Consider the following 15,392-nt stretch of genomic DNA (forward strand, 5'->3'; position numbering starts at 1 on the left):
ATATTTGCTCAACTCATCAGCGGACTCCAGGGTCCTTTTGAACATCCAGTAGTAGCTACTCGTATGGAAGCAATTGCCCGATCAGCAATGATGATATTTCTTAACGAATATTTGACTCCTTACCTGATTGCTTTCTTGAATTTTGATAGTAGTGTTTTCTGGGGTATTGTCTAGGTTATCGCTGCAAAAGAGCTTGGCTTCAACGCTTTCTTTGCTAGGAGGAAAGACTTGTTAAAAAAGAAATGGAGCAACGAAACAAAATGCTGCAAATGTACCGCAAATCGCTCCAATTGCCAGGTGGAACATGTCACAAAATTGAGAAAAGCGCCTTCGCATTAATTTGCTGCACAACCACAGACTAGACTGGATTCATGGAGACCTGAATCTCAGCTAATTTCAGCCTCTTGAATTTCAATGAGTTTGGCGGTCGCAGGGTCATGATAGTTCAAAGAGGCTCCTTTCCCTGCATGAAAGATGATCACCCGCACACACGTCCATCTTGATTAATTGCACCGATGTGAGACAGTTGGTTAAATGCAGCGTTTTAACTCGCCAGTCAGTCTGAAACATAACGAAACGGAGGCGAATACAGCTGGGAATCGCTGGAGAATAATTGCGTGGTCCAGCTTATTACACGTCTACGCTTGGCTTTGTTCTGTATTTGCAGTGGTAATCTCCTTGTGGAATCTTGTTAGCCAACGTCAAGTACACAAGCTGCTGTGATAATCAAAGAGTCAGCCACTGGTACCCTTTGAGCTTTAAACAATAAAGGAGGTTTTATCACAACTAGAGGTTTTATTCCTGATGTGGATAAAGATGCATACTGCTCTTGCTATCTTCGTTTCTTGGGTGATTTTCATTAGTGATGTTTACACGATCAAGTGGCTGTAAGTCGATATTTTTTTGCCTTATTCTATTCTTAAATTACTCATTTCAGTATTACGCATTATTTATGGAAATTTGTTAGATTCATGCATCTGAAAACGCTTTGTTGTGGAAATTTGTTTCGATTTCCAAGTCCAATCCAAATATAACCTATTCAACATTTGCAACTGAAGACCTGTATGTATTTGACATGTTAAATTTAATGTTTCTAAAAATGGGGCTAATATACTTCTTATCCCTGATTACATACAGAGATTTTAAGCAAGTTATGCCTTAACTGTTTTTAGCATAAGCAATATTGCTTTTCGATTTTGCCCAAGATGACGAAGATCAATATTTAGTTTTCCCATGCGATCAGCGTGAAACTTGTGAATAAACTAAACAATCTTGCTGAGCTGAGGATTTTAATGACAAAAACAGCTTTGCGTTTGTTAGACCTTTTGGTTTTGGTCAACTTACACTTAAACATCATTGAAATTTAACAGAATGTCACCGAGGCAAAACCAGCATATAAAATGAGGGGATAATCCTCTAATTGATTGTGATTTTATTGGCCAAATCATTTGTCTTACACCAGTAATGGTTTTGCAAATTCTTCCAAGCTTTCACCTTAAGTGGCTGCAAGTCAGCGCTCATGTGTGTATATGGTTTGCAGGTTGTTTACATCAGATTCTTGTCTTTGACACAGCGGTTTGAACTGATAGAGTTCATAACCACTAGCCAGCAGGCCTCCGCACCCTTTAATTTTGTGTGATTATCAACATCTTTTTGAGACAAGAGTATTTCGTTGGTGACAGAGACATCCAAAGCTTGCCATGTCCCCATGTCCCTAAGGTGATAAGCCCTTATCTCGGCAAGTACAAATAAAAAAATACCATATGCCTCATGTCCAACAAGTGTAAGATCAGAGATCACTCGAGTCCCCGTTGGGAATCTTCATTGAAGAGCTCGGCAGCTTTTAAAGCAGACAAAAGTTTTTATGGAAAAGCAACAAAAGGGTTTTAGAAAAGGAAATTTTCTTCATTTGGGAGAGATACTTTAAGCTGTCGAAAACCAAAAACGTGTATTTAGGAGTCGAGATTCTGTATCAGGAGGCCCTTCTTGGTGCGTTTTCTTGTCAATTGTTGAGATCTAAATGCACCAAAAGCATTTTGCGAATAATAAGGACCCTCTTTATCAAGATATCTTCATTTCAAATCTTGTGCCACCTTATATGGAAATTATACGGTGGTATCTATGTGCAAGTCAAAGTTTTGAAGACAATTTAGCCATCAAAGGATTAAAACTATCAGTAGAAACAATATTTATAACTATCTTCTCAAGAAAGACCTTGTCAAGAGATGGATCAACAAGATGAGGATAAGGTCTGTGTTTTTACTATCCTTTAGTCTAGAGTGTTTTGATAGCCAACCCTACATTAGGATTATTGAAAAAAAAGAATATAGAGTTTCAACCAGAAGGATTTTTCCAGCTCTTTTTACTTTTGGAATAAGGAAAGTAAGGATATCGATAGAGAGCAAATTTCCTCGTCAACTTGATGTTGGCTTAACGGACAAGGAATTATTCAATTTTGAATATTGAGCACTGTTGAAAGAGTTTCGGTAACTAAAAACTTTCATTCTGCAAATCAAGTTGAAGGGATGGTACCCATGATAATATTAACAATAATACCTTTTTACTGTTAGTTTGATAATAGTGTGAACACTAATAAACACTAACATGAAGCAATTTAAGATATTGCATTATGGAAGTCATTAACTGCAAGCGTTACTGGCGCATTGATTTTCGAAATACCAATCTTTCATAAGAACTTTGAATTGACTTGCATTTTTTGATGATTTTATTTCATTTGGAAGAGAATTCCAAATCTTTGGACCCAAAAAGCTAAAAGATTTTATACAATAACTTGTAGTTTTAACCTTTGGAACAGATAGAGTATCCATTTTTCGAAGATTATCGCTATTGGCTTTTGGAAGAAAGTAGTCTTTCATAAAGGCTGGATTCAAGTTGTGCAGAGTTTTGTAAATTTCTAGTGCTAGCAGCCGAATGGAGTGAATATGAATTGTAGTAGATTTAGCCTTGAATAGAAGTTTAGAATACGATGAAGTGTAGTCTGAGAGGGCTAATCGTAGGGCCCTTTCGTTTACTTTCTCGAGCTTCTTTTGGCTTGCATTACTGCAGAATATGCTAGCCAGTCCTTCAGTCGTTGGTCCTTGTCAATGACCAAACGAACCAACGCTTAAGTTATAACGTCTTGAGCCTAGAGGCCATACTCCAGTCACGTTCCTCTACCTACAGTTGTCCTCTGGTTCTGGTGACTTTTGGGTCTGCTCATTTTTCTTAAGAATTATTTAACCTCTTGGCAATCGCTGGCTATTGTGCTCAAGAGTGGTGTCCAGGTTCCATTTACCAACATAAGGTGGTGAGACACCTTTCAATTGCCTACAAGCTTAAAAATGTGACGATAAAACACCCCTAAGATGACGAAAAGCTCCTCGTTCTCACAACGGAATTCGAAGAGCGGAAGATATAAACATTGGAATAGGGTTATCAAAGCTACGGCTCGCTGCAAATTACTACAAATTACATTTGGTGAAATACTTTCCTCTGTAATATCTCAACTGCCTGGGGTGCCAGTGGGATGTAGATGATGTCTACACCGTTGCAAGAGTTTGACTGTAATCTGCACTTCATAAAATCTGTCTTATGTCTGTTATACAACTCGCAGTAATACCTTTTCCTTTGGATTGGTTGAATTTTGAACATTGAGGTATCTGGACTGCATAATAACGGGGATCTAGTGCAGGAGCCGCGCAGCCATTGGGCTAGTAGGAGCTATAGCCCTCTACCTTTGTGCAATAATTGGTTAAAAACTTTTAAGAAAGTGTGTCAAGATCAAAGTAGATTCTTGACTTCTTGACTGGGAACCCTTTTTCGTTCATTTTCTTTGTGTTCTGTATAATGATATGCTGTATTTTCTAACTTTGTTAGCTTGGTGCTTAAATTGTCCGCAAGCTAATTTTATTTTTATATAGTAATTGATATCTTCTCTGAAATCGGTCTGTTTTTAATAATAAGCGGAGAAGAGTCAGTATCTTCTAAAAGGGTGTTTTCCAACGTTTTAAAGGGTGTGGCCTACAAAATTTTTGGTCACGCTTGTTCAGCCCCCTCACTTTCAGACTGGTGCGCGGTCATTATTATGACTTCCCGTCAATAAGCAGTTTCCTATCCATCTTTTTATGTCCGTGAAAATCTTGAATGATTTCATATAAAATCTTGGATGATTGGGTGTGGTTTAGATGCGGTTCTAGGTATGGCTTCTAGAAATTACCTACAGCACAGCCCCCCTTCCTAACATTTTAGGACGGCACCTCTGCTATATAGATAGCTCTGCTAATATCCTTATTTAATAGAGCTTGCGTACCTTTAAAGGACTTAACGTGGATTTATTGCATTTTCCATACAATTCTAGGAACATGCCCATCTTAGTCATGCTGTCTTGCTAACAATTAGAAGATGAGTTGGCTAATCTTCGTTGTATGCGTCTGGCAAACCTGATAGGATTTGGCAATTTGTCAAGCATGGTCTGCAAACAATTCTTGATTTATGGGTAAATTTTAGGCACTTTCTTTGTTGCTTGATCTATGATATCAACAGAGCTGTTAGACTTTGAGAAACGATAAAGGAAACCAATAACTAAATTTTCGGTTTTGAATTTGAAAGTAGCTGATAAAGGATAATACTTATTCGTTCAGAATATTCTCTCGAGGGGTAAAATTACTGCAATGACAATGAAAACACTTTAACACAAAAAACCGGGCATTCGTAATATATTACGGAAGAAAAGAGACAATTTTCCTATGTGATGGCTCTTCAACATCGATTGGTTTGGGAACCTATCATAATTGGCCATTGAGAAACTGCCATTTTGGGAACCTGAGGTACAACGATTTCACTCCAACCGTTTCAGGGAGGGTCTCTTAGGCAGAAAAAACGTTTAGTCTAATCACCAGAAACTATTGACGTCATCGTTTATCCATTATGTGCAAGCAGTGCTCGTCTTATAAATGGTCTTATAAATGCCAATGTTCTTGCTTAAATCATAATTAGAGTAGCCTGAAACATGCTTGCATATCAATGGAACACACGGTAAAGATTCCGTATTTACGTACAGCTACTCGAGGCTATCACCCAACAGCTGGTATTCTTTGCCTCGTGCCATTCTTCACTTTTTAATGCTTTATCAAATTCAACTCGTGTTTTGATTGATCTGACTTTATTCCTTCTTGGTATTGACCTATTCTAAATTGCAAGAGAACTGATTCCACCTAAAGGCATAAGGGAACAAAGTCACGATTTGTATGGATCCAGAGGTCCAGGTGAAAGCCAACAAAATGTGAGAGAAGAGAAGTATTTCAGGCACGATGGATCTTCTTTAGAAAACATTATATATTTGCATTTATAGAATCTTTTACCTATCTTAATTGCGTTGTCTATTTGCCATTGAGGTTATATAAGCATTGGATTGCTATTAGGAAAGGGAACAAAAGAGAACTGTATTCTGTGGATATAAAGTTGTGATATCATTCATTGACTTTTTTCCATAAGCATCAGTGATCAAATTAGTCGCCCCAAAGTCAGCTATATTTCAAACACATCGTAGCAAATGGCAAATATCTAGCTAGCATTGACAAACTAATGATTATATCTCATGTAATCTTTTAACTTGCTTATTGATGTTATTGAATTGAGAAGATCCGAAATCCAAATTTTTTCCTTGTCTTGGAAAATCCCATTCATTCATTCAAAAGTTGCCTAAGGTAAAATCCGTTATATATCGTGGTTAATACATTGACGATTTTCAATCCAATGGATTAGGGGAAGCGCTTTGCCTTTCCTGAAATTCACTGTATCAGCATATTGTACCTCTGATCTCCTTCTTTATTCATGCCGCTATGATGTCATCCTAATATCTTGTTGTCTTTACTTCACCCTTTGGGTTTGCAAACGTATCTTTAAAACGTATCTCACAGGGAAACAAAGACAAATTTTCGTTCTGACCCTAGCAACGAAGTTGGACCTGTAGTGATCAGTTGTAGTGATGTATAGGCATCTTAGTTTGGTCTCGTTTTATTGGCTTTCCCGCTTTCTAAATGTCCATTCATTTCATCTAACCTCGTGCTTGCAAAGTCTTGACTAGGCAAGGCGGGAAAGTTGAAGTAGAACGCGCTTCGAGCCCAGGGATTGATCAACCAATCAGAGATAGTAGAAACATAGGAAACTATGTTATAACGTTGTTTTGCTTTCTTGTTTCTTCTACATTCTTCACACATTTTAACTTCATTTTTGCATTTTAGCAGCAAAAAGTAAATGTTATAGGAAAAACAGGAATACTTTAAAAAATCATTTTTCCAGCATTATTTATTAAGAGTATTGTGTCGGAGCTACCCACAGACCAGCAGAGAGCTTTTCTGACGCCTGGGTCAAAAGAAAGATAGGGCCAGTGATGACGTAATTAAAATGATAACTTTATTATTGTCACTGGTATTATTAAGAACTTAAACATAACTTTTTAGGGCCTTTCTCAACTCGGAGCCTGGAGCAGTCTCCCCCCCCCCTCCAACCCACCTCTCCGCGGGCCTCTTTTTAGGCCATCAATTTTACATCCCTCAACGATCCTTGATATGAAGGCCACAAGTCCAAAGGACGCAGTGTTTCGTGGCATCTTCCTTATTTAATCGCATGCAACTTCTTTTTTGCTGCAAATGACCCAAGATTGACCTCAGACCTAATGCATTTATTGAATAACCAAAGGCTCAGTAAGCAAATTCGGTTTGGTATTTCGCAAGTTTTGCTACTGAGTATGTGATGGCCACAAGAATGACATCCGCAACTGTCTCACTCGGCAGATCCTTACGATAACTTAAATAATTCTATTTTTTTTATTTCAATGCAGTTTATCAGATAATTTGTAACCTACTTTGGAATCTTGGTCACAGGCTCGCAAGATCCGACGTTGCTCTCGGTGACCCTTGAGTGTTTTCAGTGTTCTGTTTGCATAGTAGGTTCAGGTTTTCGGGAACCAATACCCAACTTTTCTCAGCAGCTGCATAAAGGTGCTGGAACCTAAAACCAAAGAGCTGCTACCGTTTGCTGCTTTCTTCTCCTGTATGCTTCTTAATGCCACCAAAACATGCTACCAGTTGAATATTTTATTTTACCTTTTAATTAAATTTCTTGATTTACCACAAACGCTGTTTTTGCTCTTGAGTTGAATTTTTTGTTCCATTTTCGACACCAAAATATGATATTTTCGAGGTTATACCAAAAGGCTTAACGAGTAGATACAGCATCAATTCGATTCTTTATTGAGAAATGAGATTCGAAAAATAGCAGGTTGAAATATTAATTTAGAGAAAATGTACTCGAAATGTTGCTTATAAGAAGTATTACGTGTATATATATATGGTCATTGGAAGATTTTCTTAAAACTAAATTTCCAATATGTTCCATTAAGCAACCCAAGAAGTGAAATTCAATAGAATTTACAAATAGTTGTTATCTACAATCGGTACAAATTATTGTTTCATGAAAATTAGTTTTCTTTTTTGTAAATTCTTGCAGATCACTCAATGTTGCGGAAGATTATGCATGGAAGAGGTCAGATTGCACTAAAGAAAATCTGAATGGAAGATTGGCTCGTTTCTGCAGAAAACACTTGACAGAAATGGCCTTTTTCCCACTGGCAATGGCAAAAACGAAGTATTATTGCAAAGATGTATTTAGATTTAGAAGATGGGACTGCACGACCATTGACAGAGACCATCATGGTGTTGATTTAAGAGAAGGTAAGCATAGTTTTTCTTAAAATGGACTTGAGGCTTGCCTCTTTAAACTGAAGCTTCAGTGAGGGTGCAAGTTGTGACAAGTTTATCACATTTTTAAGGGAAAGTGACAACAACGTATAATTGTCACTAGGATCTGAGGCTAGGAATTGATGCCTGTACCCACTCTTTGAGCTTTTTGGTATTACCTCTAAGGAAATCCCCTTAATTAAAGCATGAAGCAGTGAACCAATGTTTGGAATATTCAGCAGAGTCATTGTTTACGATGTGTTTTGTTGGTATATCGTCTTATGTACTATTTACAGGACATTCGTGCCCCCTTTGTGTGTTCCTCATAAAGGTTCATTCTAACTCACGCCATAAATGTAGATTTTCCTTCTCGTTATCTTGGCAAATTTTTGTCAGTTGGGATGGTACGTCCGACAATATTCATGGATACCTAGAAAAACGGTGTTAGAAGAAATACGCTCTAAAAACTTTGGAGAGCGGTGTGGCAACATCACGGGCGAAACAAACTCTCATTAAGACAACAGAACCAAATGGTCATGAATCTTAATTCAGTACTGAGTTGAAAATCCCGTCTTGCCGAGGCAGGAAGATTCCTGGTGTAAAGATTAGCAAACGACGATTCAGATATGACAGTTGTATAACAAACACTCCGTTCACCTCGACCATGCAAGTTGCCGTCAAGGGGTGACTAAGAGACTTGATGGACTGTTGTTAGTCCAAATAATTTGTTTGATTTACTTTATTACGTCTGGTGGAGAACAAATTCTTTTTGTCTCAAAGCACGCTTATGCCAACACCAAGAAATATCACCTAGAGATTCTAAATATCGTCTAATGGCAAAGGTGATGTCTAGATTCCTGATACCCCATGTCAAACACTGTTCAATGGCTACCTGTAAATTGTTGCTTGAGTTTGTCTGTGTTCGGATATAAACAATACCTTCGTCTGTCTCTTAGTTTTAATCAAGTGACAAACATATGTTTAAGCGACCAGAGGTTATAACTCAATGTTTCCAATTTTTGAATGTTTACAGAAACGGAGTTAAGGATGATTCATTTTTGAAAAGATATGATGATTCACTTCAGATTTAGATGTTATTTGCATCTTCTATTCCCATTGCATTTTTAATATTTCGAAAACTTCCTGCCTATTTGATAACTGTCCACTGAAATAACCCTTCAAGGACTTTTTTATTATGATGGAGGTCACAGTAATAGCTCCAAACCGTTTCTTTGATCTGCTGAGAACATAAAGGATCTATTTTCATAAATAGGGAAAATTCTAGTCCACAATACTAGCTAACATGGATTCTAAAGGCGACAACCACAATTACATGAGGATAAGTTACCTTCAATGAATACAGCCAGAGGTAATAAATCTAATTGTTGCATCCGAGGTCATATGTATCTAAATCTTTGTCATATTATCCACAACGTATAAATGAAATGAATTAAAAAGCATTAAAACTTAATTAACAAAACAGAAGTCACATTTTTGTACATGAGCATAATCCCGGTGCAAACAAACTGAGCCTTAATTTCGGACTGTGGCTTGGTGGCTGAAAAGGATACCAAAGGAGGTGGTGACTTTTGCTTGGTTCAGATCCATCTCAGAGGTTTGCTGTAGCAATTTTTGGAAAGACGTGTTTTGGGGAACGTTTAGTTACAGATTATTTTTCCGTTGTTTGCCAGTTTCGCCAGCAATGGAAATACTTGGGACAAACTGGGACATAACCCAAACATACTAGGCCTATGATATTAGACTATATGATACAACTATCACTTTGTTGTGGAATACGACAGTTGTGTTTATATTGCTCAAAAGGAAGCTGCAATTTGCTTTCCAAAAATAAATCGTTGAAAATAGGTTCGCCGTTAGTAACTTGAATTCGTTTCAGTTCTTGAATTCGTCAAACTTGTTTGCCATTTTCATTTGTCTTGTTCTTAATCCTTAAGACAAAAATAGGTGTTATAGTGTGAGCATTCATACTTTAGTCGTAAAAGTACGTTGAGAAGATGAGGCAGTTTATTAACCACAAATTTGAGTATTGGAAATGAAACTTCACCAACCACGTCACAGGTTTTCGCCATTTCTGTTTAGAAAAGATATAATCTAAGTGGTTTAAGCGTAGTGTTTGGTTCAAGTGTAATAATTGCTTCGCCTCTCTAGCGACAGAGTATAGGAGAATTTTGTATACCTTTCCATCTTTAATTTATATAAGTTTTTATCTCCCTGTTTTTATAATTATCATTGATAAAACCTGATAGAGGAATTGAATCCTTTTAAAATATCTTAAAAACTGGAGAAGCATTTTGTTGATTTTCTTTAGATATAAGGAGGGTTAATTACACATTCAGGGCAAAAGCATCATCTTCGTTTCTCGTGTACAACACGATCTGTTTTCTAATAAGGGCCCACTCGAATCCACATTACAAATCTCAGTAGATTTCTCGACAACCATGATACGAAAAGTCCACTGTCACGCATTACGTCATAGTATGATAGAACATGTAGAAGTACCACATACTACTCAATGCTAAAGAATTTCTGATATGATCGAGCAAATCTGTGGACAAATCATAAACTGGATTATCGGTTTGTGAATCGAAGATAAAGTAATGAAGATTAATATGAATCACAAATATGACATATGAAGTTAATACAGAGCTCATTCCCTATTGTTACAGCTTTACCCAAGTCACTTAATTGATTTTTCGCAGAGTTAATACAATTTCTGATTCAATTATTTGGCCTTTGTAGGCAAATTTCATTGCCGCCAGCTTTGCCCATAATCAAGAATACAGTCTATGCTTCTTTGTTTGACACTTCATCCTCTTTAGTCGTAGACCCAGAATTGCTGTTTTCGCCTTTTAGGCCCTCGAAGCCATTTTTTTCAATGCTCTCAACTTTAGAAATGGTACCTTCAAATAGCTTAAAAGATATCAAATGATGCGAAAATTTTATCAAGGAGAACATAAGATAAATTTTGTTAGCAATTAGGAAAAGTAATTCTTTATTTCTGAACTCTTTTGTTGTTGTCACCGACATTTACAAAATGATCTCATCAGGCCTGAAATGTTGAAACATATGGCAATGCATTCATCTTATTTTTCTTATTTAGACCTCTAGCAACTAGCTAAGCAGGGAAATTGAGGGTACATTTTTATTTGAGAAGTATAATGATCTAGCCAGATGGCAAAGTGGTTGGCGAAATTAAATCTTACAGCATTATTGGGGTACTGGCCCCTGCACTCCCCAGAGATGTTACACTCTTGAAAATTCTTAGGGTCACAATGCGAGAATATACTATCGAAATCTGTGGGAATTTTGTTATAGATTTCTTGCTTTTTCCTTCCTTTTGTGTTCGTTTAGCAAAAATTAATTGATTAGATTCGAAGCTGATACCTTTTTATGCAGCAAATCAATGCGACAATGCTGCAGTTGATATTTTGACGTTCCTAGGTCATTGGCAATAACATGATGATTTCACTTGAGATCAAAGAAATGAGAGGGGGTGTTTATTGTGAAGTGAGTTGGTTAGTACTAACACCTCAAACAAGCTCATCTGCGCGACCCTTGCCACTCACGAGAGGACGATAATACTGAACATGCAAGGACTCCCATTCTTCTTCTTTGCACACAGCAGTAATTAGATTGAATGACCCGTCTTGATCTCTGTAGACAACGAGTCAGAGTCACAAATTTATTTTTATTCAAAAATATTCATTTCAAAGATATAGATTACCTTCTTGTGATCACGTGCCCTTGCACGTTTTCATATCTCTGACAATCTTTCAAAAAATCAACTAGTCTCGAGTCATTTTCATGAGAATTATGATTCGTTTTAGAAAGGCACCTTATGACGGCTGTTCCCCGAACTGGAATGTCATAATAAGATAGAGCAACTCATACAATATTAAATATATGGAAAAACACATGAAGTTTTCCTTTTATCGCTTTAAAAACTGAGATAAACCTGCAAAGTAAGGGCGGAGTTTTAAGATATATTTTAAAATCATGTCACTAAAGGAAGATTTGCGTGTGATTTCTAGTTATTCGTTTCGTTAGTATTTAATTTAAACATATTTTGTAAGTCCAGACCAATTTTCTTTGGTGCAAATTAGATATAGTTTACTGCAATGGAGCTTTCAAAACACTTAGCCTTGAAAGGTTCTTACGTCACTATCTCAGCAGTTTGAGAATCAGTCTGAAAAGTTTCTTAACGCGATAGATAATCAAAAATATAGTCCGACGCTGATTTTCATTTCAGTATAATGGCAAAACGTAGTTGATCTTTCTTTGTTTTTGTATATAACAATAACACCTACCGCCGATTCTTTTCGCTTTCAGAAGACTGTCAAACAACACCAACTACTTAAAACTTTACTTATTAGCAAAACGCGGTTTAGATTTTAATGCTATTCCATATCAACTTTCAACAGATACAAAAGAGTCTGCATTCGCGCATGCACTTTTCTCTGCATCATTAGCACATTCTGTTGCAAAAGCTTGCATGGATGGCAAGGTTGCTGGCTGTTCATGTGCGAAGAAACCCGCGTATCTTCCCGAGGGTAAAAGTATAAACGATCTTCGATTCAGCAGCTGCACAAATTTCTTATCAATTGGCATCAGATTCGCTCAACGATTTGCCGATGCTGGGTTTAAGAAGAAAAAGAAGAATGCAAAGCATATATCAAGTGAACTCAAGCAACACAATAGCAGGATTGGAAGAGAGGTAACCTCGCTTTCAGCAAATCCATTAAAACTCTTAAACTATTAGGTAATATGCTATTTGGTAGGCCTTCTTGAGCTTATTAACATGTAATTGATAAACATTGCAAAAATAATAAGTAAAAAAGTGAAATTGCTCGAACTAAAATACAATTCGTCAGTTTTAAAGCATAATTGTACATTCAAGCATGTGTGTGTACAAAGTCAATTTCGATAACATAAAGAATAGGCATTCTATGTCGTGTTCGCCACACCAAATTATGTCTGGTGCTAAAAAACCGTTTGAAACGTATCTTTACTTATTGATAACGATAGAAAACAGATATCAATTTACAAACGGAAGGTATATAGATCGAGGCCTATCTGTCAAAAACATTTCTTGGCATTGTCAATTATCTTTACATATTTTGACAAAATATGCAAAGTGCTTTAAATCTTGCTAGCAAGTACAATTTCTCTCAATTGGAGAGCCTTCAAGGTACACAAGGGACATGCCATGGTACATTATGGTTTTGATGGCTCACCCTGCACGTATAAGAAAACAATCCATGCCATCTTTGAATTTTAGACCTGTTTGAAATCGAAACACCGTTTGCTTCAAAACTCGGCTATTGTTGCAAAGGCAATGTTGCATTGCTGGACCTCCCATAGGCACTGTACAACATGTGTTGCACCGAGCGTAAAGCTGAAAGCAGTCAAGATTATGGCAACGTTTCAAAAATGTTGCATCGTTTTGCGTGGTCTTGCAACATTTGCTACATCCACGGATGTATAACCAGCTCTCTCCATGTCAAATAATCCAGCTGAACTTTGTGCTTGGTTTTCTTTCTTCTGTCATTTGTTCGAGCAGTTTATACCCGCTTAAGGTAAAAAAGACTAGAATACAAGGGATAAGATCTTAAATTAGAGAAGCCCACTCCGTTTTCAAATAAGCAGATAAAGGTTGTACGAGATGTTATATTTGGCCACAATCGAAATGCTGCGTGCAAATCCGTTCAACCTACGTTGCACTAATGTTGCACCATTTCGCCAAAACTTGAGGTAGAAATATTTTGCATTAAGATAGCTTATGAGACCCAATACCAATCCATTAGCTCGATTTAGCTAGACCTACGCCTGTGTAAAATGGGACAATCTGAAAAAGGTATTGTATGTTAAAATATAAGCACCACAAATTTCTTCTTTGTAGGCTCTGATCAGCCCCGACAACATACATTGCCGCTGCCATGGCGTGTCTGGAAACTGCGCAGTAAAAAGTTGCTGGAAAAGAATACCATTCATGACCAACATTGCATTGAAGTTGAGAAAACTGTACGACAATGCAGCAATGGTCGTTTACGACAACTTGAAACGTCGTTTTGTATCAAAATGGCTGGGAACTGATATCAATCGAAATCAACTGATATACGCCTATGAATCTCCTAATTACTGCATTGCAAACCGCGATCTGGGTGTTAGTGGCACTCAAGGAAGATCATGCAATCACACAGCCACCGGGTACAATAGCTGCGAAGTACTTTGTTGTGGTAGGGGTGTTAAGGTACAGCGCACTGCAGTGGTCGAGAGATGTCGCTGCAAATATGTTTGGTGCTGTTATGTCAAGTGTAAAGAGTGCAGTCGATCATATGACGAATACATATGCAAATAGAAGACCGTCGAAATCTTATTCGTGTCTTTTGGGGCGATCACCTTCAACGCGCCAAAACCACCTTAAAGGTGGTATTATTGTGGCATACTTGATCTGCCTTGCTTCTGCATGTCGCTCTTCAATTTATTGTCGAGGAAAAAACAAACTGTTAGTCCATGAAAATCTCTGCAGTATAAATGGAAATTTGCACCATGGACATAGGCAGTATGGTGATATGCTTAATGTAAAAATGCCTATTTGCTATAAACGTAAATAATGACTAAGCTATTGAAGTAAAAGGCAAATTGCATTCGTTGCTGCATAAATGTACATAAGGAGAGTTCCGAAGTACACAAGTAGCAAGGGGTATTATATTTATCTCAAAATAAGAATTTGTCCATGTACCATATAGAAGTACTTTTGATTTCAATGAAAACTAGGCCATTTTCTTTTTTTCCAGTCACGATTATTTCAAATTACTTAAATGTTGTTTTAAGCACAAAGAATTTTCTAGAATGTTCCATTCACTTTTAATTCTTTAATAATTCACCAGTCTGTGGTTTTACATCTGTCATATCTTTATATAATTCTTCTGAAACTCATGTTACAATTATTCTGGAAATTAAAACCTTCAAGAAGTTGCTAGAAATAATTAAAATTGATATTACGATAGCAACTTGTAATACTATTTACCCTTAAAAATCTTATCAAAAATGTTGAGCACCATTTTTCACTGGTTATTTATTCTTTATACTGTTTCAACAATGGATATAATTTCCTAATAGTGGTCCCAGGGTAACCTTGTTCCCCAGTTCTCAAATTTATTTTAGGAATTTCTTTTGCTCTTTAATGTTCTTCCGTAATGCTCTTTATGATTTTCATAAGCCATCGGGTCCCTTGAGTAGAAGACATTTACTTTTCTAGACGAATACTCTCTAAAGTATGCATTTGATTTCCTAGTAAAATTAAAGCTTACACAGGTCCTCGATACTTGTGATAATGTGTGATAACGACGAAATGAAACGAATCGACTTGGAATATCTTGTCTATCTTTTTTATTTTCTATGGGTGTTGCTATGAAGGTAATCAACCATTTTTAATACGTCTCCTCCAGGTAATCACGATGAGACTTCCTGGTTTATTAGTAACAATGCCTTAATATTTGGGACAAACGACTGTTACATTGCTAAAGGTTTGACGTACGAGAAAACAAACGTAAATTTTAATATTGACTTAGATAATAATCAAGTTTTGAAACCGTTTAAAAAATTCAGACACTGTGCGCGTCACGGTAG

The 15,392-nt window shown here is 36.9% G+C and overlaps 1 protein-coding gene across 1 annotated transcript; it reads left to right on the forward strand.

Moving 5' to 3' along the window:
• Window positions 1–413: 413 nt before the first annotated feature.
• Window positions 414–15,135, forward strand: LOC135687286 (protein Wnt-11b-2). The gene is made up of 4 exons (XM_065203811.2): window positions 414–887; window positions 7,510–7,733; window positions 12,182–12,474; window positions 13,660–15,135. Exons 1-4 carry the CDS (start codon window positions 805–807, stop codon window positions 14,116–14,118), a joined length of 1,059 nt encoding a protein of 352 aa, XP_065059883.1. The 5' UTR covers window positions 414–804; the 3' UTR covers window positions 14,119–15,135.
• The last annotated feature ends 257 nt before the right edge of the window (window positions 15,136–15,392 follow it).

The sequence above is a fragment of the Rhopilema esculentum genome, chromosome 20, assembly GCF_057945365.1.
Source record: "Rhopilema esculentum isolate cy_ngs chromosome 20, ASM5794536v1, whole genome shotgun sequence".
Classification (NCBI taxonomy): Eukaryota; Metazoa; Cnidaria; class Scyphozoa; order Rhizostomeae; family Rhizostomatidae; genus Rhopilema; species Rhopilema esculentum.

Excerpts from the sequence above, each read along its gene's own strand:
- LOC135687286 (XM_065203811.2), top strand. The coding sequence starts at position 805 with ATGTGGATAAAGATGCATACTGCTCTTGCTATCTTCGTTTCTTGGGTG. Across the intron at positions 888-7,509 it reads GTTTACACGATCAAGTGGCT|ATCACTCAATGTTGCGGAAG; the intron begins GTAAGTCGATAT and ends AAATTCTTGCAG. Across the intron at positions 7,734-12,181 it reads TGGTGTTGATTTAAGAGAAG|ATACAAAAGAGTCTGCATTC; the intron begins GTAAGCATAGTT and ends AACTTTCAACAG.